The following is a 22,050-nucleotide window of genomic DNA, read 5'->3' on the forward strand; positions in this document are numbered from 1 at the left end:
ATTTTTCTTTTCTTTTTTTTTAGTTTGGAAAAATGGAGATTATAACCCTTGTGATCTGCCATTATGACAGGAGTTTTATGAAGATGAAACGAGATATTCAAGAAAAAGAATTTTAAAACTTGTAAAAGCCCATACAAATGTAAGAAACAAATATTCTGATAGGTAAAATACATAGAGAATATCGAAACGAAAGGGCCAATTGGTATTACAGCTGGGTCAAATGGAGATTCTAATGTTTCCCGTGTTCTGCCTTTCACGGATAGTGAAATACCGTGAAAGGAGGAAATTTGTGTTAGCTTTGAAACTGCCATGACTTGTCACAGCCAGAAACAATTAATGCCATCTTAATGGCTCCTGCAATGCTAGATCTGGAAAGAGACTTGGGCACAGTCTCTATTTCTTATTCATGGATGGTGAGATTCAGGCCCAGAGAGAAGAAAACAACTCATTCAAGGGGCTACCACCATCTCCCTGCACAATATGTGCTGCATATGAGTATCCTATGTTCAACAGGTAAGTGGAAAAAGATCTAGTCTTTTTTTTTTCATGAAACTGACCAGAACGTTGAATTTAACTAGAGAATTAGTAAAGTTCAGAGACTTTGTGGCTTCACTGCTGTGTTCAATCCCTCCCCCTACTCCCTACTCCCATACCTTTTACTGAAGATGTGATTCAATAAAATAATCCCTCATGTCTCAGTTTCCTATTCTGTAAAGTGGGTATAATCATGTCCATTTCACAGAGTTATTTTTAGGATATAATTAGTTATACTGTGCAAACCACTTAAAACTGTACCAGGTACATAGCAATTGCCAAATGTTTGTTAAATAAATAAAAATAACATCTGAGATTTTGAACATATAACACTTTTTGAGCTTAATGAAATTTCAGGAACCTTGCTTTCTATTAAGAAATAGTAAAAATTAAATTTACATTCATGGGGTATGCCTCTGTTCTTCCATGGATTTTCCTGACTACACGCCTAGGTCAGAGCCTTTAGCTAAATTCACCAAGGAGTTAGCATAAGATTAATTAACTGTCAGAGGTTAAACATTAAAAAAAAAAGTCCTGGAGGTTACTCTTGTATTTTTAATTGGCAACATGTTGGCAGTTCAAGTCGCTTTTTGCAAACAAATCCTCTAACAGCCAAATGCTGATGGGTTCTCTGCCAAGAGAAGCATCTAAAAATTTCTATGATCAATATGCTACCAGGAAAAACAAAGCACACTGAAATGTTATGCTATATTTGATGCCAAAAATCTGAAATTCAGTTAGGAAATTGTGTTTTATAGTTATGCAAGGCAATGTACTGATGGTGGCTTATTGATGAATGGTCTAGTCTCACAATAACCTTGTCATATTCATGCTCCCATTTCTGCTCAAGTCAAAAACAAAAACCCCTGGAATGAAGCTCTAATTTAGTGAATCAATTATGTTGATTGAATGAGGGCACTGAGATGGTACTGGGTAGATATTGTTACGAGTCAAATTTAGATAAAATGTGAACACATATAAATACGCAGATAATCAAGTGTTGAATGTTTTATCTTTTGTATTTTTTCCTGACCATTATCTAGTAAGTACCTTTTGTCAAATAATGTCCCTTGAATAAATAATGAAAATGATTACTTCATTCTTTGGTAAAATAACATGGGCATAGAGAGATAAAATGAATTACTCAGAGTTATTCAATGAGAATATATAGCCACAGATTTGACAGCAATGATTTTTTTCTTTTAAACAGTGTTTGTGCTTACATAAAATATAGTAGCTAGGAATTTCTTGACACTAAGTCATCTATAAAGTAGCTAAATTCCTTAATCCTATAAATAGCTACTCGATATCAATGTACATTCATGAGCCAGTTGTCAGCCTCAAGATGTCATGGAATTGGGAGAAATCTTTCAAGAGGAGTGTGACTCTAAGTCTGACTGACTTTAAGTGTGACTGACTCTAAGAATTGTCACTGATCCTGTAGACCACAACACCTGGCTCCTAAGATCTACAGATCAGAAAAGTATCTTCCATTATCTAGCCTCCTTCTTTCTAAACTCTGCTATGGTGTTAGAAGGCTGACCTTTGTGGACAATATTATCTGGACTCCTTGCCCTTTTGACTTCCCATTGGGTTTGGCCACTGGAGAAGAGGAAAAGAAAGAGGTTGTGGTACTTATTACTTGGGCTTCCTCTTTGACAATATCTGCATTTCTTTTCCAAGGAGCAGAGCCCTCTCTTATTGCTATAGCTATGGCTTTACCATCAACCTAGAAATGAAAACTTTCGCTCTTGCTAACACAGAATGTTTCGCAGCCTTACTGGCTCAAGAAACCCTGCACGTACCTTTGCAAATTGTCCCTTCATTCAACTCTCCCCTGTTGGCCTATTTAAATATGCCTTTGTTTCCTTCCAGGACCCTGACTAATACTAAATCATAAAGTTTCAGTGTTGGAAAATACTGGATTTGAAGTTGAGTTTCTCATTTCAACTTTTTTTCAGTAGCTCTGTGATTTTGAGCAAATAATCTCCCTTCTCTAGTCCTCAGTTTGCTCATATTTAAAATAGCCTATATTCCTTACAGTAGGCTATTATTTTTACTACTATTGTTATGATACGCTGTAAATCACTTAAAATGGGATGATTATTTCTTTAGAAACCATCTAGTCCAGTTGGCCCGCTTGTGTGTCAACCCCATGAAATTTTCTTTCTCTCTCCTTGAATTTTTCCGGTAAGTCTTCTTCTAGGGGTATGACAGTCTCATATCTTACAGGCAGTAAGTGTATCTGTATCACAGGAGTAAGGTTCTTTTGGGTATAAGGTTTTGTTCATTCAACTTCTCAGTTGTGGGATTCTGCTCAAATCATTATAACCTTTTCAGGCCGTATTTATCTCAATTGTGAATTGGGGATGTAAAACCTACCCTCCTGCAGGGAAAAGGCCAGAGCTAATGTTTTCTCTCTCTCCCTCTTTTTTTTTTTTTTTTTTTTTTCCAATTTGAAGATTTACATTAGGAAAAACAGTGGCTATTGCAGACCTATAAGAGCTTCCTCAATCAATATCACAGGTCATCAGTGCAGCTCACCTGCTAAAGTAATGAAGACAGCAGGCTATGGAGTCAGAATTCTGGCTCTGCCAATTGGGGCATTTGTTTTTTTCCTCTGTGCCTCAGTTTTTTTAGTCATTCTATGTACCCACCTCAGAAGATAGTCAGGAACATCAGCTGAGTTCATACTTGTCATTGATTCATGCTCATATACTAAATACTTCGCATGGATTACCTTATTTAGTTCCCATGACAATCCATTTTCTGGTGATTGTAATCATCTTTCTTTGTATATCTCCAATAAACCATGCTCCTTTTCTCCTTACAGAACACTCTCCAGACCTTCACATTACTGGCTTCCTTTTATTTTAAGGACTTAAAAGACATCTCGTCCATGAGGCTTTCTCTGACCCAGTCAAGATATCTTCCCTTTCTATCATATCACCACAGGTTTACTTCTGCTATAACACTTAGCACTTCCCAAGATTATCTTTGTTTTCTTGTTTATTCTCTCTCTTCCTGCATAAACTCCAGGAAACTAGTGAACTGTGTTCTACTCCTCACTAGAAAGTGAGTGCCTAGTATCATGGCTGCCCTATATGGTCTCTAAAAAATATTGTGGAATGAATGACCAAATAAAGAAATTAAGAGGCAGAGTATTTACATAAATAAGTTTACAATAATAAACAGGTATTTTGTTTAGTAAGAGGCACGACAGGAATTCAAACACATGCCAGGATGATGCTAAAACCCACAGTGCCACCCTTTGCCTCTTTCGATAATTCTTGGAAGAGATGATGAAGGTCTGAGCCAGCTCAGAGCTATAACACAAGAGATGTAAAGGAGACGTGAAATGAAAAGATATTCAGGGAGAAAACTGATCAGAATTTCGTAGCCAATAAGATGGTGGGTGGGGGATCATTAAGCTGAGAGAAGATTCCAACTTCAGCAACTGGGCAGCTCTTGATGCCAATGAATGATATAAGAAGCTCAGAGTGAGTGCTACACAGTGATGGTGATTAGGATACCACATCTGGCTGAGCATTCGTCAGCATCCTGGGTTGGGTGTTCAAAGAGCTGTGGGCAATTGGGTGCCTAAGGGACAGTGGGATAGGTCAAAAGTGTGAACAAGACAATTCCTTGTTAGCCCAGGTATTACCACCTCTGTCCCTGTCTCATTTCTTACTCTGGTTGAGCAAATATTGGTGTCGGGTGGAAGACATTCTAAGGCCTAAATTAATTCTCATTAGAGTGTATCTAATACTCTTGGTCAGCTGCCAGTCAGGTGGCTCGATGGGAGAAGGCCATTGGCTATGGCATAGATCTGCCACCTCCTTTCTTTGGAGCCATGTGTGTTTCTCTCTGGTACGTTTCCAAGATGGTGAGACTTTTTGGTATTTGTCCAACAGCCTTCTTAAACATCAAAGTCAAGATATGGGGTTTAACACAGTAGTTCGGGACTTATAAGTTTGCCTTTGACTTTTTAAAAATGAGAAATACATTTAATTTTCAAACATTTAAGATGTCTATGGTTCTTCAAGCAGAAAATCTTTGTGCTGGGCTGTTTCTTTTAATGCTTTCATTTGGGGCACAAACACTAGAACTAATAGTTTAAATCTGTATTTAACAATCTGTATTTAATGGCTATAAAGGGTATATAATTTCCAAGTATTGAGAATATTATGCCTAAATAACAAAAGACTCAATAAGAAATATGTATGCTGTGCTGAAAAACATTCGAAAGGCTAATTTGTGGAAAAATTTTCTAATATACATTGGGAAGCTTGTATTCAGATAAATCAGTTCTTTAATCCAATAATTTGAAATTTAGGGGAAAGTGACTTTAAAAGCACAGATAGATGTATACACAGAGCCATTTATCATAGTGCTATTTATATTAAGAGTGGGAGGTAAAAAGGGGAAAAATCTAATTATCCAAAGCCAGAAAATGGGATCAAATACATTATACTAGAGCTATGCAATGTAGTATTATACTTGCCATTAAAAATGATGCTTACAAAAGTTTTAGTAACAGGGTTGATATTTATGGAAGTATACCATGTAAATGAAAATAATAAAAATTTGGTATAGATATGATATCATTAGTACACATACATTGACGGGAACAAAGGTATTACTAGTTATTTGTAGTTACTTCAAGGTAGCAGATTATGTGTGTGGGGCACGCATGTGTGTGTGGGCTCTTATCTTTCTTTGCACTTTTCAGAATGACTGTTCTGAATATAAGAGACTCTTGCAAACATGATAAACAAACCATTCACCCTTCCAACCCTGGAGGAGAAGGAGAAGGAGGAAGAGGAGGAGACGGGAGCCTTATGGGGTCCACAAATCATAGTCTAAGTCTAGCTTAGGTTCAATATCAGGCAGTTCTATACAATTCCATTAGGTTTTAAAGTCATTCTGATCATTTTTTTTTTAGCATTTTCTATTTTTTTTCCCTCAAAACATCCTTTTCTCCCACACTTAGTTGAAAATTGCATTGCATTCTCCTTAAACATTTATTTGGGGGCATGGCTTTATCAGGCGCTGATGCAGGAAGAGTGCTAGCAAAACATGACAATTTTCTTCTTCTTTACCTGAGTATAGAGATCTATTTGAAAGTTACATTTTACCTGTCTATATTGTACAAATGACTATATTTTCAGTAAGTACCTGATAAATTGGCAATTTTGATTCCAACCTGAAAGGAGAAAAGCAATGACTCTAATAAGCAACAATCTCTGACAAATAGTGGCAATAAAAGTGCCTGCAGCTTCAACATCATGTAGGATTAGGGCTCTGGCATTTTTCTAGATTATGGCCTTCTGGATTGCCAATGACGTTGTTTTATTTGTGAGATGGTGTGCATGTGTGTGTAATGAAAGAAAAAAAAATCAGAGCAATGTATCTAAACTATCATTTTATTTTTTGTATGCACATGGGATTATTACTAATGAAAGTTATTTAGTTCTGCCTCCTCTCCTCACAGAATATAATGTAAGCTCTAATCGAAGAGAGTTTGCTTTGTTTTGTTTTTAAATCTGTTTTATTCACTGCTCTATCTCCCAGCACGAGAAGGAGGAAGTGACAGATAATAAATATTTGTTGAATGAATAAGTGAATTAATTAAATCTTATTATTATGATATATCACCTTTGGTCAGTGCCATTGAAACAAACTGCTATTCTATTATGAGACTTTTTCACTGAATTTATCATATTGTTTGGGGTTCTTTCCATATTTTCTCATCTGTGTGGTGGAGACCCATGAAATTTAAGGGCATTCATATTTTTAAATCACTAACTGAATCCATGAGTTCCTACAAAATGGTGTAGCATTATAAAAAGAGAGTAGGTGGAGATGTGAGTTATAGCCCCAATACCTAGGGCATTCCACCTAGCTTTTAAATGTTCCATTTTCTCACTAGCAAAGAACACCACCTTCTCTGTCTAATTCTGAGAGTTGTTTGATGCTTGAAAAAAGTTGTATATAAAAGAATGTTTGTATACAGAGAATATTTGGAAATGTACATTCTAAGTTATATAGCACCTTTATAAAATAAATTTAGGATTTCCCTTAGATATCTTCTATTTTCTACTCTTTAAGAATGCCACAAAATAGGAGAGAAAGAGAAGATGGAGAGTGTGATGGTTAGCCTTACATGTCAAGTTGGCTAGACTATAGTACACAGTTATTTAATGAAACCCTAATCTAGGTGTTGCTGTGAAGATATTCTGTAGATGTGTTTAACACCTATAATCAGTTGACATTAAGTTAAGCATAGATTACCCTAATGATGTGGATGGGCCTCATCCAATCAGTTGAGGCTTTATGAAGAAGAAATCCTGGCTCAAGACTGTAACATTAAATCCTTCCTGAGCTTCCAGCTACCAGCGTATTCTATGAATTTCAGACATGCCAGCCCTCACAGTTGTGTGAGCCAATTCCTTCAATTGAGTCCCTTTACATATGTTTGCATGTGTGCATATGTGCATGTGTGTATGTACATGTGTCTATATTGTATGTATATGTTTTTGTATATGCTATGCATGTATGTATTGGTTCTGTTTTTCTAGAGAATCTTGACTGATACAGGGAGAGAATGAACAAAGAAGAAAAGTCACATTTATTTGAATGTTTGACACTTGGTAATATTTCTTCTAATCTAGTGATATTTCTGAATTTTGGCAGTGTCTAAATTACACACGCAGTGCATGAGAGTCAAACAATGTACAAGGTAATATGGTCAAAGTGTCCAGCTGCTCTGCTAACAAGTCAAACAATAGGAATTCCTAGAGTTACTTAGTCCCCATCCCTCAGATCCAACAAAAACGTCCCGGTGTTCTGCAGCACAGGCTCCTGTCACTAAGACTGTGCCGTCAGTCTGCTAAATGTAAAATGTCTCATAATTGCCCAAATGTTCTCCTGGGTATTTAGGTAAACACAAGTAAAGTACATCAATAGAGTTGGTTTTGTAGAATATTATATATTGATTTTTTGTAGAAGCAGAGAAGTGCAATGCATGCAGACCTAAAGAAACAAAACAAACAAGAGTTTTGGAGGAAAAAACAAACAAACAAACTTGCTTTGAATAGCAGGAGACGACGTTTTGGCAGCTGAGCAGGGCAAGAGCTTCATGAGCCGCTCTTTAATGCTGCGCTTGGTGCTGTTCTGAGCGTAGAGGAAACCTAGAAGATACAGGGTCAGTTCTGTTAATGCTGTCTGCAGGGAGAAACGGGATGTGCTGCGGGGTTTATCAGGGAAGCCAGGCAGGTAGGATCGGGGATGCAGCCATCCACTCAGGCAATCACAGGCAGTGGGTTGGGACCCCAAAAGGAAAAAAAAAGAATGTTTGTTTCTGTTTTTCTTCTCATTTAGTTTTTTTTCCCTAAATATTATATTGAAGATGATGATTAACAAGTGAAAGCAGAATCGCAAAATATATCTATTGGATGGCAAAATTAAATCCGGTGGATTTTCTTGGCCCTTAGATCAAGGATAAAACAAGTATCACCAGAGGAGTTGACTGGATTGAAATTTCAATATTCAAACCAGCACTAAGGGCCCACATGACAGTTTTCTGTTATTGCTCCCCATCTTTGATTATAGCAGAGATAGACGCTTCTCATAAATCATTCACACCACAATCACCTGTTAGTACCTTTGCCTTCCTGAAAATGAGAAAATAAATGTCCTTAATATGCAGCTTCATTAGCATATACTGACATGCCCAGAGATGTGACAGTCTTGCCCATTTTTTACATGTGGACACTAATGAATGGAACTTTTTCAAACAGAGTAATTCTGAAAGAAGCAAGGCGAGTTTGTCAAACATTAACCCAGGATCAGATGGAGCAGTATGTGTGACAGCAGATAGCTGGAGAGGACTCAAGAAAAACCAAGAGCAGCCAGACAGGCGAGTTTGCAAACTGGCGAAACAACTTTTGGTGTCAGGAGTCAACTATCCAAGTCAGCATCAATTTACACACCCTGAGGTCTCAGACGCTTGGATGTCATGTTAATAGGTAACTTGCCTCCCCCAATCAGTCTGGAAGGTGTGAAAGATAAAGCATCAGCCCAGAAACCAATTTAAATTGAGGTTGCACCATCTTTATAACATGAATCTGGCAAATGAATCACTTGTTGCTTTTCTAATTCTTATCTTGGAATTATAAAAAAAACCCGACCACAAGCATGCTGATTTAGTTTCCTTTGGGGTTGTTACACCCACCAACAGTGTCCACTGGCTAAACTCCTGTGTGTGTGCAGGGTGGGGTGACAAAACGAAGTAGTAAATATACAAATTAAATAAGATCATTCTTTTGATTAAAAGCCCTCTAAAAGCTTCATGTTATTTTTCTATTACGGACCCCAAGTATAATCTGGCTCTGCCTGAGTCTCTGACAGCATTTTCAGCCACTCTCCCTGTTTTCTGGGCCATCCACTATTGGCCACACTATCCTTCTTGCCTTTGCCAGAACTCAAAAAGCAGACCCTCCTCTGCCCTTGACACTTATGTGGTACGAAATGTCTTATTCAACTGCTGGTTAGGGGTCTGGCACATAACAGAAGGTCAATAAATGTCTGGAAAATGAGTAAATAAATTCACTTTGGATATCTAAAGAGACGATTCATTTCCTAGATTAATATCTAAGTAAGCTTTTTTAAATATTAGTTTTGGGATATATGTGCAGAACGTGCAGTCTTGTTACATGGGTGTACATGTGCCATGGTGGTTTGCTGCACCTGTCAACCATCGTTTAGGTTTTAAGCCCCCCATGCATTAGGTATTTGTCCTAATGCTCTCCCTCCCCTTGACCCCTACCCCCGACAGGCCCCAATGTGTGATGTTCCCCTCCTTTTAAACTTGTAAAATTAATCTGGTTTACGTAAAACAGACCCTACAGTTTGCTTCTTTGTTTTCCATTTCTGGAAGGATGAAAACATCTATGTCTCCTTTGTAAATTCCTCCAGGTCATGAGGGTATTACCTTAGCTCCCCATACAAGCATTCTGCTCCTCCCCTTTATGCCATTTCAAACCTTCCTGCCAGGTTATGTCCTCCATCTTGTCAGCTGTTCACCAATTCTCAACCTCTGTATCCCCTGCACCTTTTTTTTTTTTGAGTCAGAGTCTCATTCTGTTGCCCAGCCTGGAGTGCAGTGGTGCATTCTCAGTTCACTGCAACCTCCAGGTTCAAGCAATTCTCTTGCCTCAGTCTCCTGAGTAGTTGGGATTACAGGTGCATGCTGCCATGCCTGGCTAATTTTTATATTTTTAGTAGAGACAGGGTTTCACCATCTTGGCCAGGCTGTTTCAAACTCCTGACTTCAAGTGATCCACCCACCACGGCCTGCCAAAGTGCTAGGATTACAGGTGTGATCTACTGTGCCTGGCCTCATGAAGCCTTTAAAACTCAGTTCAAGCCCACATTCCTCTGGCCAACTTTCCCTCTTGTGTCTCCAACTTGCCAGAAGAGAGACCTCCTCCCTCCCTCCCCTGCTCTCCAAGCTAACTTTGGGAGAAATTTTGCTTATAGTTTAAATGATAATTAGCCCTTTCCCAAAACTATACTGCCTTTGTAAAGCTAATGAAAGACCAGCAGGTTAGGAGGATGAAAGGAGCCTGAATTCTGCTAAGGTAAAGCCATAAACTACTACCAGTCATTATTCCCGAGGTGACAAGATTCACAACTTCCCCAATTACACCTGCAGATAACATCATTATTGTAGAACCCAAGATTGACTTCTTAAGAGATCTTTTCAGGGTTTTGCATTTCTGACAATGAATGGCTTCACCCAGACCTGCCAAGTAGTCCTGTGACTCCATCCAGAAGCAGACTCAGCTGAGAACCATTTTCCATACCCCTAGATTGTATCCCCAACCAATCAGCAGCACCCATTCCCTTGTCCACCAACTATCCTTGAAAAACCCTAGCCTCTGAATTTTCAAGGAGGCTGATCTGAGGAATAATAAAACTCTGGGTGTCTTGCTCAACTGGCTCTGTATGAATTAAACTCATTATTGCAATTTTCCTGTCTAGATAAATTGGCTCTATCTGGGCAGCAGACAAAACGAACCCACTGGGCGGGTTACAGTATCTATTTCAAAAAGTTAGGATCAGATGAAATAATATATAAAGAATTTAGCACAGTGACAGTCACATAATGTAGTCCCAACAAGTGTTAGATAATCTTTTTTCTCACTTATTTGAGTATACCATATTCCTCACTGTCTCAGGGCCTTTTCACATGCTATTATCTGCGTCTAAACTTTTGCTTTATTTTCTCTTTCTCTAGTTCATGCTTGTTCATCCCTGAGATTTCAATTCAATGTTAACGTTCTGAGGAAAACCTTATAGGGCAAACCAAACTAGATTATGAACAATTATTACAGATGCCCATAGTTTTCTATGTTTCTCCTTCATAGCAAGTACAATGAAATCAATTAATGATAAAATTACATATTTGACATGTCTTCTCTTCTAAAATGGAAGATGGAAGATTTCTACTTCTAGCCTTTACAGAATAAATGTTATTGTATATGCTATACTACTGTAAGGAATAATATAACTGGATAAGCTACATGAGGCAACTCTTTGCAAGAATTCAACAATAAGCAATATAGTACTGTGATGCTTGAGAGAAGAAAAACCCAAGAGGTATGCTCCACAAATGTCCTGGCTCTCCCTGCCTGGTGACATGTTGGAAACAGGTGTATATTGTTGGGAAAAATCCACACTGAGACAACGGATCACTCAGCAAGGCTAGTTTATTTCCTGCAGAAAGGGTGCAACTCACTGGCAGTCTTGCCACGAGAGCACACCTGAACAAAGGAGACAGGGACATTTATAACTTTCATAATCTGATGCAATTGCCCTACTGCCGTGTCCAGTTTCCATTGGCTGGAATGAGACCTCACATTCTATGCTTGACCCAATTGGCTAAAAGCTTGGAAATTTCCTGAATAGGTAAGTGGAAAGAAGATGAGGAAGAAGACAGGAATAAGAGGAAGCTAGGCAGGAGAAGATCAGGAGGGTTTCCAAATAAGGAACGGCATGCACCAGGGTTTGGAGCTTTCCCAGTTCTGTTCAGACATGCTGGAGTGAGTCAAGGTAGCTGATTTAAGACGTAGCTGATCTAGAGAATATATATACATGGGTATATGTTTATGCTAATAGCAGATAATGGCCACAGAGCAAGAGTTTATACCTCCTTATAATGTAGTCTAAGATATAAACTTTGAAGAAGAGCTTTCCCTTCTCTACATGACATGTTCCTTCCATAGGTCAGGAAGGTGGAGCTGATAGTCACTGAGCTGACGTGGCAGAGATTAGAGTTCTAGACTCCTGAAGTGGCTGGAATTTGTAGTCCAGAGCAAAGAGAAAATTGATGTACATGTGTTCGTATTCTGTGAGTAGCTGGTAGGTTGGGAAATTTGTGTTAAATTAAATTTGGGTTATTGACTAAGGGCTGGAATATGTATGCTCAGGGTAAGGGTTTATAATACTTAGTAGGCAGGGCTGAGAATGAAATGAAATAACACAAGTCATGTAGTTCTGGAATGTTATAAACTGAGAATTCTATCTCTGCCACCCTTCCAAAAAAAAAAAAAAAAAAGAAAACCTGCATTGAGCACCTCTCTGGTATTGACCTGATAGCTCAGAAAAACCATTCTGGGAGTAAGGATAATTCCCTAGAGTAAGGGCCATAGTGTGTCACTGAGGTAATAGCCAAAGTTGACCTATCCTAACAAAAAACAGACCTAAAGCTAGAAAGACCAAAGATGTTGCTGAACTGTGGAATGCCTTCTAAGCACTATTCAATATATTTTAAAGGAAGGCAACATGATCCAAATTCCTCACAATGTATCCTAATAACATCCCTTGTAGTATAAAAAAAAATTACTAGACATGTGAGGAAGCAGAACAAATGTGACCCATAATCAAGAAAAAAAGAGAAGTCAATAAAGACAGACATTAGATAGCAAAGATGTTCGAATTTGTAAGAAATGACTTTAAAGAAAAAGATAGTCATAATAAGTAAACAAGTGAAAAATTTCAGGAGAGAAACTAAACTACAAAAGGGAACTAAATGAAAACTCTAGAAATAAAAATTCTAAAAGGAAAACTTCATTAGATGGACTTCACAGCAGATTGAGAACTACTGAAGAAAGGATTATGAGCTTGACTAGAGATGAAAAGGAAGAAATCTGAATAATAGAAAAAGATTCAAAGGCTGGGTGTGGTGGCTCACACCTGTAATCTTAGCACTTTGGGAGGCAGAGGCAGGTCGATCACCTGAGATCAGGAGTTTCAGACCGGCCTGGCCATGGTGAAACCCTGTCTCTACTAAAAATACAAAAAGAAAAAGATTTAAAAATAAAGAGAGCTTTACTCATCTGTGCAACATATCAAGAAATCCAACATAGGTATAATTAAAGAAAATGATGAGACATGAGATAAAATTTTGAAGCAATAATGATCAAAATATTCCACATTTGTTTTAAAGTACAAATGAAACCTGTTGAATCAAAGGAAGATAAATAAAAGAAGAATCACACATAGCTGTAGGCAAAAATTCTGAAAATTAAAAATGAGAAAAGGCTTTAAAAAGAAAAGAGGGGAAAGGATATGTAGATACAAGGGTCAAATAATGTAAGAACAATTTTTCATCAAAAACAGCAGAAACATCAGAAAACAATGGAATAGAATCCTTAAAGTTTTCAGGGGAATATAGAGACTATCAATCCAGAATTTTATGTATGTTTTTGAGAATGAAGTTGAAATAAAGATATTTTCAGATAAAATAAACTTGTGATAATTTATAGCAAAAAGTCCTGCATTCCAAGAAATGTTAAAGGAATGTCCACAGGGCAAGGTTAAATGACATAATATGGAAACCTGACCCTACAGGTAGAAATAGAGAGCACTGGAAATTGAAAAATATGTGAATAAATATATTATCCTTTTTTTTTTTCTTTCCTACTTTGTTTAAAACACCAAAAAAGTATTGTGGAGTTTATTACATTTGTAGATGTAAAATTTCTGACAATAATATCATAAAAGTTGGGGGAGGGTCAATGGAATTTTAATGTACGATGCTTACATTTTACATGAAGTGGCACCACGTGAAACCAAAATAGTCTGTAATAAATGAAGGAGACATACTGAAATCTCTAGATACAAGGGAAACAGTAAAAATATATATATATATATAAGAAGGTAGAGTCAAAACTCCAATAGTGCAATTAAAATGAAATACATAAAATATTTAATTAATTTAAAAGAAATCCAGGGCAGAGGAAGAGAGGAGCAAAAAGTAGATGGGATGAGTAGAAAAATACATAAGATAGTAAAATTATACTCTACCATAAAATTAAATCAGAAACTGTATCTTTCTTATTCATTACTGTATTCCTAGTATGTTGTACAGTGCTTAATATATAAAGCATTCAATCACTAGCTATTGAAAGCATGAAATCAGGCTACATATCTTATATGATTGTCTCAGTATGTGCAGATTTGCTACTTGTAATTAGCAGATGCATTTAGAATTTACATCTATGCTTCCTCACAGCGTGTGAAGCAGTCCCCTAAATAGACAGCTGTGTGTGAAGGCACTCTACAAAGGATGATACTGACAGAATCGGGGGGTTGGACTGAATTCCCCAGCCAATCACACTAAAAGAAAATTGATGGTAAAGGTGAATCAATCTCCAAACTGCCTTAGTATGTAGGACATTTACCCTCACAGAGACTAAACACTCTTTGCTTTTATTAATTTATTAATATATATTGCCACCTACAATGGACAGATTAATATCTTTAATTAATAGGCTACATAAACTACTGAGCCTAACAAGAACATTCAAAATTAAGTCAACTCCTGTATCTTTGCATCTAGAAGTCAAACCAGACTACTAGTATACTAACACTTTAAGGACCATAAAACAAAGCAACACAAAAAGAGATTAAAAATTAATTACTTTTTATCTCATTAATATTTACTTATCAAAAAAGCATTCTTTATAATATATATATCATAAGCATTATAAATGATGTTCTTTGTAGAACTGTAAATACACAGTGGTTAGATAGAAAAAAATCCCTGCTCTCTAGATCTAGATCCCTGCTCATCTACATCTACTGTAGTACCTATGACATTGCAGAATTTACTTGTCCATTTCTCTCAGTAAATCCCGAATTCCTTGAAGGGAAGATTCTGTTTATGAATTAACTTATTTAAAAGCATTTGTTGACTGCTAACTATGTGCTAGGAACTGTCTCAGATGCTGGCAATACTATACTGAATGAGCCAGCCCAAAACTCCTATTTTAGCATACCTTACACTATAGTTAGGGAAGAAAAAATAGCTAACAAAAATAAATAGCAAATATAAAGTATGTCACATAGAAAGCAGGGATAGGGCCTAGAGACGTCTGTTGGTGGACAGGGGTAAGAAATAGGGTGGGGAAGATATAATTTTAAATATAGTGGCCAAGGAAGATTTCATTAGAGATATATTTGAGCAAAAATACCTATGTAAGATGAGAAGGTATCTTACCCTATTTATTAATAACTAACACAGTGTATTTCATATATTGAGTGCTAATATATATTTGTTGAGTGAGTCATATTGCAAGGTTCTTTGAACTGACTGTACCATGGAATACACCATGGTGACTTCTGTGACCCACACACTTCCAGATAGCATCCTGGAGCCAGAAAGCCTAGGGTAACAGAAAAACTGCAAAAGAAGAAGACTAGCTAGCTCCTGCAGTGCCTGATTAACAGACCTTGCGACATTCCACCATTGCTCCTGCCTCAAATATTCATGCCTCAACTGATAAGCCAACCTTGTGACACTGGACATTGGACCTTTTGACACCCCCGCACCCCACCAACACCCCCTGGCTTGTAAAAACTGCCCTGAACTAGGACTATAATTTCTGTAACTTTCCACTGCCTACCCTAAACCTATGAAACCAACTCCTATCCCACTGCCCTCCACTGACTCTCTTTTTGGACTCAGCCCACCTGCACCTGAGAAATAAACAGGCATTTTGCTCACACAAAGCCTGTTTAGGTGGTCTCGTTATTTAGAGTGCGCCTAACACATATCACTCCTTTTATTAATTTATTAAGTTAATGTTTACTGCTACCTACAATAGGCAGCTTAATATCTTAAATTAGTTGGCTACATAAACCACTGAGCTCAATGAGATCATTCAAAATTAAGTTGACTCCCATATCTCTGCATCTAGAAGTCAAGCAAACTACTAGTATACTAGTACTTCAAAGATGATAAAATGAAGCAATACAAAAAGAGAATAAAATGTAAGTGTGTAAATATGTAGGCCATTTTAACTGTGCTCAAACTAAATGAAAATGAATTCATTTTTACCAGTTGGAAAGGTTTTATCTTACAATGCCTGACATGACTGAAAACACATCAGCCCATCATCACGTTAATTGCTCTGTTTTTCTGGTCATGCAGACCTCAGTAGTGGTATATGCAAGTGGTCATCCTTCACTGGCTGCTTTTTCTGTTACATAAGAAATGTCATCACATGTCAATGTCATGTTTCAGTGCTGAGTGATGGGCCATGAATTATGAACTCAGCAAGTACTGACAGTGGCAATCACAGTGTTAATTTCACCATAATGAGAACTAGCTTATTTTCGTCCTTTTTGCAGTACTGTGGATAGCAAAAACTTATATTTCCCATGGGTTGGCTTGGAAATAATGGCTCATACTCCATTAATTTACAATCCTGATCAGCTTCTATTTTGCACTTTTGAATTACAATGTTTTTCTTCCTAATTTTAAGCATGTGGATGTCTGCTCGAAGAAAATGGCAAATAATGTTTCCACAGAACGGATGTCTTCCCATGAATCAGTAACTATGACAAAAATCGGGCCAGGCGTGGTGGCTCACACCTGTAATCCCAAAACTTTGGGAGGCTGAGGCAGGTGGATCATGAGCTCAGGAGATTGAGACCATCCTGACCAACATGGTGAAACCCTGTCTCTACTAAAAATATAAAAATTAACTGGACGTGGTGGCACATGCCTGTAGCTCCAGCTACTCGAGAGACTTAGGCAGGAGAATCACTTTAACCCGGGAGGTGAGGCTACAGTGAGCTGAGATTGCACCATGGCACTTTAGCCCTACAACAGAGTGAGATTCCATCTCAAAAAAAAAAAAAAAAAAGGTCACCAGGAGTTTCAGAGGTATTGTGATCCCATCTATGTTCTCTTTTGAGTCAGTGACAAGCTGATTCATTAGCAGTATCATGGATTGTGGGAATATTTTTTTACTAGTTGCAAATGTAAACTTATTTATTAGGGTTGAGTGAAAGTAATTGTGATTTTTTTACCACTGAAAGTAATGGCAAAAATTGCAACTACTTTTGCCCCAACCTTTGTAGACATTTGTGCTACAATGTCTATTTTTAAAATGAACTTACAGCTCATAAATATCAGCATGACCACATGCACAAATACATACACACAAAATTCATTTAATATTTTCAAATTCATTCCTGAAAACACAAGGCCCCAGATAACTTGGGGTTCATGTGCTGGTAACAATTCTTACTGCCCAGTCATGCAGTTGTTATTGGATCTTGCAGTCAGTCCCAAATCATTCACTTTTTTTTTTAAACTGTACTTTAGGTTCTGGGGTATATGTGCAGATCATGCAGGATTTTAGCATAGGTACATATATGGCAAAGTGGTTTGCTGCCTCCATTCCCCCATCACCTACATCTGGCATTTCTCCCCATGTTATCCCTCCCCAACCTCCCCACCCACTGCTGTCCCTCCCTTGGACCCCCCAACAGATCCCAGTGTGTGATGTTCCCCTCCCTGGGCTCACGTGTTCTCATTATTCATCACCCGCCTATGAGTGAGAACATGCGGTATTTGGTATACTCAAAGGATTATAAATTGTTCTATTATGAAGACACACGCACATATACGTTCATTGCAGCACTGTTTACAATAGCAAAGACCTGGAACCAACCCAAATGTCCATCAATGATAGACTGGACAGGGAAAATGTGGCATATATACACCATGGAATACTATGCAGCCATAAAAACTATGAGTTCATGTTCTTTGTAGGGACATGAATGAATCCGGAAACAAAATCATTCACTTTTTGGAAAAGAAGCAACCGTGTTGGTGACTGAACATGAAGAAAATACCTACATTTCATTTTGTAACTTTCTGAATTTGAGAAGCAGAAAATGACCTTCCTAATTGACCTGTTTTGCTTTGCTTGATTGTGAAACAATTAGGTTGTCAGAAGAAGACAGCTAGAAGGTGCTCGAATTTGCTGAAAATGATCTACAGATTCCAAATACACACGGAATAAATTTGAGTCTTCTTAGAACGGCTACCTAAATAACTCTTGTTTCTCATAAAATGAATGCTAGTCTCTCTGTCAGTCTTTCCGTTTCTCTCCCTGTCTCCCTTGGTCTCTGTCTCACTCTTTCTTAGTTTGTGTCTTTGCTTCTATCTTTGTCTCTTGGTCTCCCTCTTCTCTGTCCGTGAGTTTCTCTGGCTTCATGTCTTTCTCTGTTTCATTGTTCTTCTATATCTGTGTGTGCCTCTCCTTTCTCTTTTTCTGCTCTGTTTCTGTCTATCTCTACCCTTGACTCAGTCTCTCTCTCAATCAAGGCAGGATCCTATTTAATCTTGTTTACCTTGGTGTTGACTGTATCCTTCACAAAACATTTGGACAGTTTTGGTCAGCTGCGGACAGAATAATTATTGTATGTTGTCTGAGGGAAATGTTAGCAAACAACTGGATGGTCAAAAGCTGCAGTGCTTCCTAAAGCTCCTACTGTGTTTACATCACCTCTCTGCTCTACTGGAAGAACTAGCCAGAGAATACTAGCAGAAAACAACATGGAAAAGGAATTAATTTTCCTTAGGATCTTTTACGATTGATCATGGAACCTCGATTTTCCCTTGCTCCTCTGAACAAATGGCCAAAACTACTTCTACAGGGCTATTATTTGTGTGGGGGTTTGGAAATTATCTGGAGTTCCTTATAAATAGGGTGATAAGACCTCTGACTTCACCCAAGACACTGCCAGTTTATGAGAGTTGTGCTGACACCCCATAGTTTGTACCCCCTTTTCATGTTCAAAACTGTTCTTGTTTAAATGGTAGATTATATGATCACGCAATATTAGCAGCCAGTATGGTCTGTTCCACAGACTAATGTGTAGTCATTGACTAAGTGAATACTTCATAGCACTGTAAACAATGTAAATAATGCAATTTCATAAAATAATGCAGGGCGCAGTGGTTCACGCCTGTAATCCCTCCCAAAAGCACTTTGGGAGGCTGAGGTGGGCAGATCACAAGGTCAGGAGTTTGAGACCAGCCGGGCCAATATGGTGAAACCCCATCTCTACTAAAAAACAAAACAAAACAAAACAAAAAAACAAACAAAAAAAAATTAGCTGGGCCTGATGGCGGGCACCTGTAGTCCCAGCTACTCAGGAGGCTGAGGCAGAAGAATAGTTTGAACCCGGGAGGCAGAGTTTGCAGTGAGCCTAGATCGCACCACTGCACTGTAGCCTGGGTAACAAAGCGAGACTCTGTCTCAAAAAACAAAAACAAAACCCAAAATAAATGATATTTAAAAAAATAGCTAAATTAGAGAGAAGATGAAATAGGAAACAAAAAACGTATTTGAGAGCCCATTAAAGCTAATGTTTATGGTGGAAAGATTTAGCGCTTTAGAGTTCAGGAATAACTAGTTTGAACCTAAGCACTGCCACTTTTTGTTTGTAAGACTTTGGAAAAGCAATGACATCACTGAGTCTCTGGATTTGTTTTATTAAAATTGTTTCTAGACAGAATCTCGATCTTTTCCCAGGCTGAAGTGTAGCAGCTGATTACAGCTCACTGCATTCTTAAATTCCTAGGCTCAAGTGATCCTCCTGCCTCAGCCTCCCAAGTAGCTGGGACTACAGGCACACACCACCATGCCCCAGTATTTATTTGTTTATTTATTTGTGTGTGTGTGTGTGTGTGCGTGTGTGTGTGCGTGCGTGTGTGGAAATGAGGTCTTGCGATGTTGCCAGGCTGGTCTTGAATTCCCGGGCTTAAACAGTTCTCCCTACTCAATTTCCTAAAGTGCTGGGGTTACAGACATGGGCCAAGTCACCCAGCCACCTTGCCTCTTTGATTTCACCTGTATATGAGAATAATAATAATGCCAGCCTTTATTGACTCCTGGACTGGTTAGGAGGGTCAAATAAGGTTATATGTATACAGCTGCTGGCTGGATAAGGTTCTCCTCCCTTACCCAGTGGGTACTGGGAGAGAGAGGTTTATGGCTCAGCATCCAAAGCAAAAAGTAATCTTCCAAAATGACAGCAGTATCTTTTGAGCTATAGCAGTAATAAACCATCCTCCATATTCAACTCTTGAGAATTGTTTCTTTAATAATAATTTTATTACAAACATTAATTAAATCTAAACCTAGTGTATTATTTCTTTTCCTCAAGCTAACACAAATAACCCATATTTATTTTTGTATTTTTTACATTTATTTATTTATATATAAATATATTTTTATATATTATATACATAATATGCATATTATTATTATATATTAATAATATATTTATCTATTATATAATGTTAATATATTTGTTTATTTATAATATATAAATATTGATTTATTCATTGAATATACTAATATATTTAATATTAATAAATATATACAATAAATGAATCAATATTTATATTATAAACAAATATATTGTTATAATATATTAATATTTCTATATTGTACATATAGAAATATTATTTATTATTCATAAATATTAATACTATTACTATTTATAGATAATATATAAATATATTATCAATATTGATATATAATAAACAAATATAATATTAATATTTATATATATTATTTTTTGAGGCAGAGTCTTGCTCTGTCACCCAAGCTGGAGTGCAGCGGCACAATCTTGGCTCACTGCAACCTCCTCTTCCCAGATTCAAGCGATTCTCCTGCCCCAGCCTCCCAAGTAGCTGGGATCACAGGCGTCTGTCACCATGCCCAACTAATTTTTTGTATTTTTAGTAGAGACAAGGTTTCACCATGTTGTTGAGACTGGTCCTGAACTTCTGACCTCAGGTAATCCACCACCGTGGCCTCTCAAAGTGCTGGGATGTTGGGATTACAGGCATGAGCCACCACACCCAGCCTTTTTTTCTTTTTGAGACAGAGTCTTGCTCTGTCACCCATGCTGGAGAGCAGTAGTGCAGAATCGGCTCACTGCAAACTCCACCTCCCAGGTTCAAATGATTCTCCTGCCTCAGCCTCCCCAGTAGCTGGGATTACAGGTGCCCACCACCACACCCAGCTAATTTTTATATTTTTAGTAGAGATGAGGTTTCACCATGTTGGCCAGGCTGGTCTCAAACTGCTGACCTCAAGTGATCCGCACATCTTAGCTTCTGAAAATGCTGGGATTACAGTCATGAGCCACTGTGCCTGACTAGTTGAAGCGTTTTAAACAATCAAGTATTGTAACTTCAAACCTTCCTTTGGGATAAGCCAATCATGTCTTTAAGATCAGAAAGCAAGCAACAGTTAAGTAAGATTGATTCTTCTGATGGCAGGAGACCACAAATAAAATTTACAAATTGATTCTTAATAAAATTTGGGATTATAAAGTTTATTTTCTTGCTGGAGTATTCATTATGTGATGAATCTTTCCACTCCTCCAATTTCACCCACAGTAACTAGTATATATTCTTAGGTATAGTCTAGGCTATCCTGTTCATTTTATGACTGGCCAATCACCTGACCTTTCTATAACACCTTTTAATAACATGTTTTAAAGGACTTTTCAGGAAAAAAATCACTTGTTTTCTTTTCATTCTATTTATTTTCTCTTGGTATAAAATCCTATAGAATCTCATAGTCCACTCTAAGAGCTTTGGCTTCTACTCAGAGTGAAATAAGGAGAAAACAAAGGATTTTTTTTTTTTTTTTTTTTAGTAAAGGAGTGATATCATTATGTAATGTTTTATTCAACAGCATTAATTGAGCACCTATTTGGCACTGGCAAAAACAAACATACTTCTTGCTCTTATGAAATTTATAATCTAATGGGGAAGGATTAACAATAGAACAAGAATTAAATAATAGAACAAAAATGTCCTCTAAATTTCACCTTGAACATGTTCTTTCTCTAAGAAATGATGAAGATAAATAATGCTTAAAATAAATGCTCTAACAACAATAAGAACAAAGAGAACCTTCTATAAGCCAAGTACTTTACAAACACTGTATCATTTAACCTTCACAAGAGTCCCAATTGTGGCAGAAAATATTATGAAAGCCAAATTAGAGCAGAGGAAATTAATGGTAGAGATGCATGGAGTTTGTGAGTGGCAGTGTCAGGAACGTGAACACTTGTCCATCTGTCTAACTCCTGGGTCTGACATTCTGACTTCTATACTGCACT

At 37.4% G+C, this 22,050-nt stretch overlaps 1 protein-coding gene across 6 annotated transcripts in view; it reads right to left on the minus strand.

Moving 5' to 3' along the window:
- The window catches only part of KCNIP4 (potassium voltage-gated channel interacting protein 4), a 1,196,254-nt gene that overhangs the window by 137,989 nt on the left and 1,036,215 nt on the right, over positions 1-22,050 (minus strand). Inside the window, exon 2 of one of the 6 annotated variants that reach the window (XM_012472342.3) lies at positions 7,626-7,727. The exons of the other annotated variants lie outside the window; for them this stretch is intronic. Within the exon in view, the coding sequence (XP_012327765.1) occupies positions 7,626-7,727 (102 nt within the window). The remainder of the gene's footprint in view (positions 1-7,625; positions 7,728-22,050) is intronic. 6 annotated transcript variants of the gene reach the window in all.

Source organism: Aotus nancymaae, unplaced genomic scaffold (genome assembly GCF_030222135.1).
Source record: "Aotus nancymaae isolate 86718 unplaced genomic scaffold, 86718_ANA_hifiasm-v0.15.2.pri h1tg000006l, whole genome shotgun sequence".
NCBI classification, from domain to species: domain Eukaryota; kingdom Metazoa; phylum Chordata; class Mammalia; order Primates; family Aotidae; genus Aotus; species Aotus nancymaae.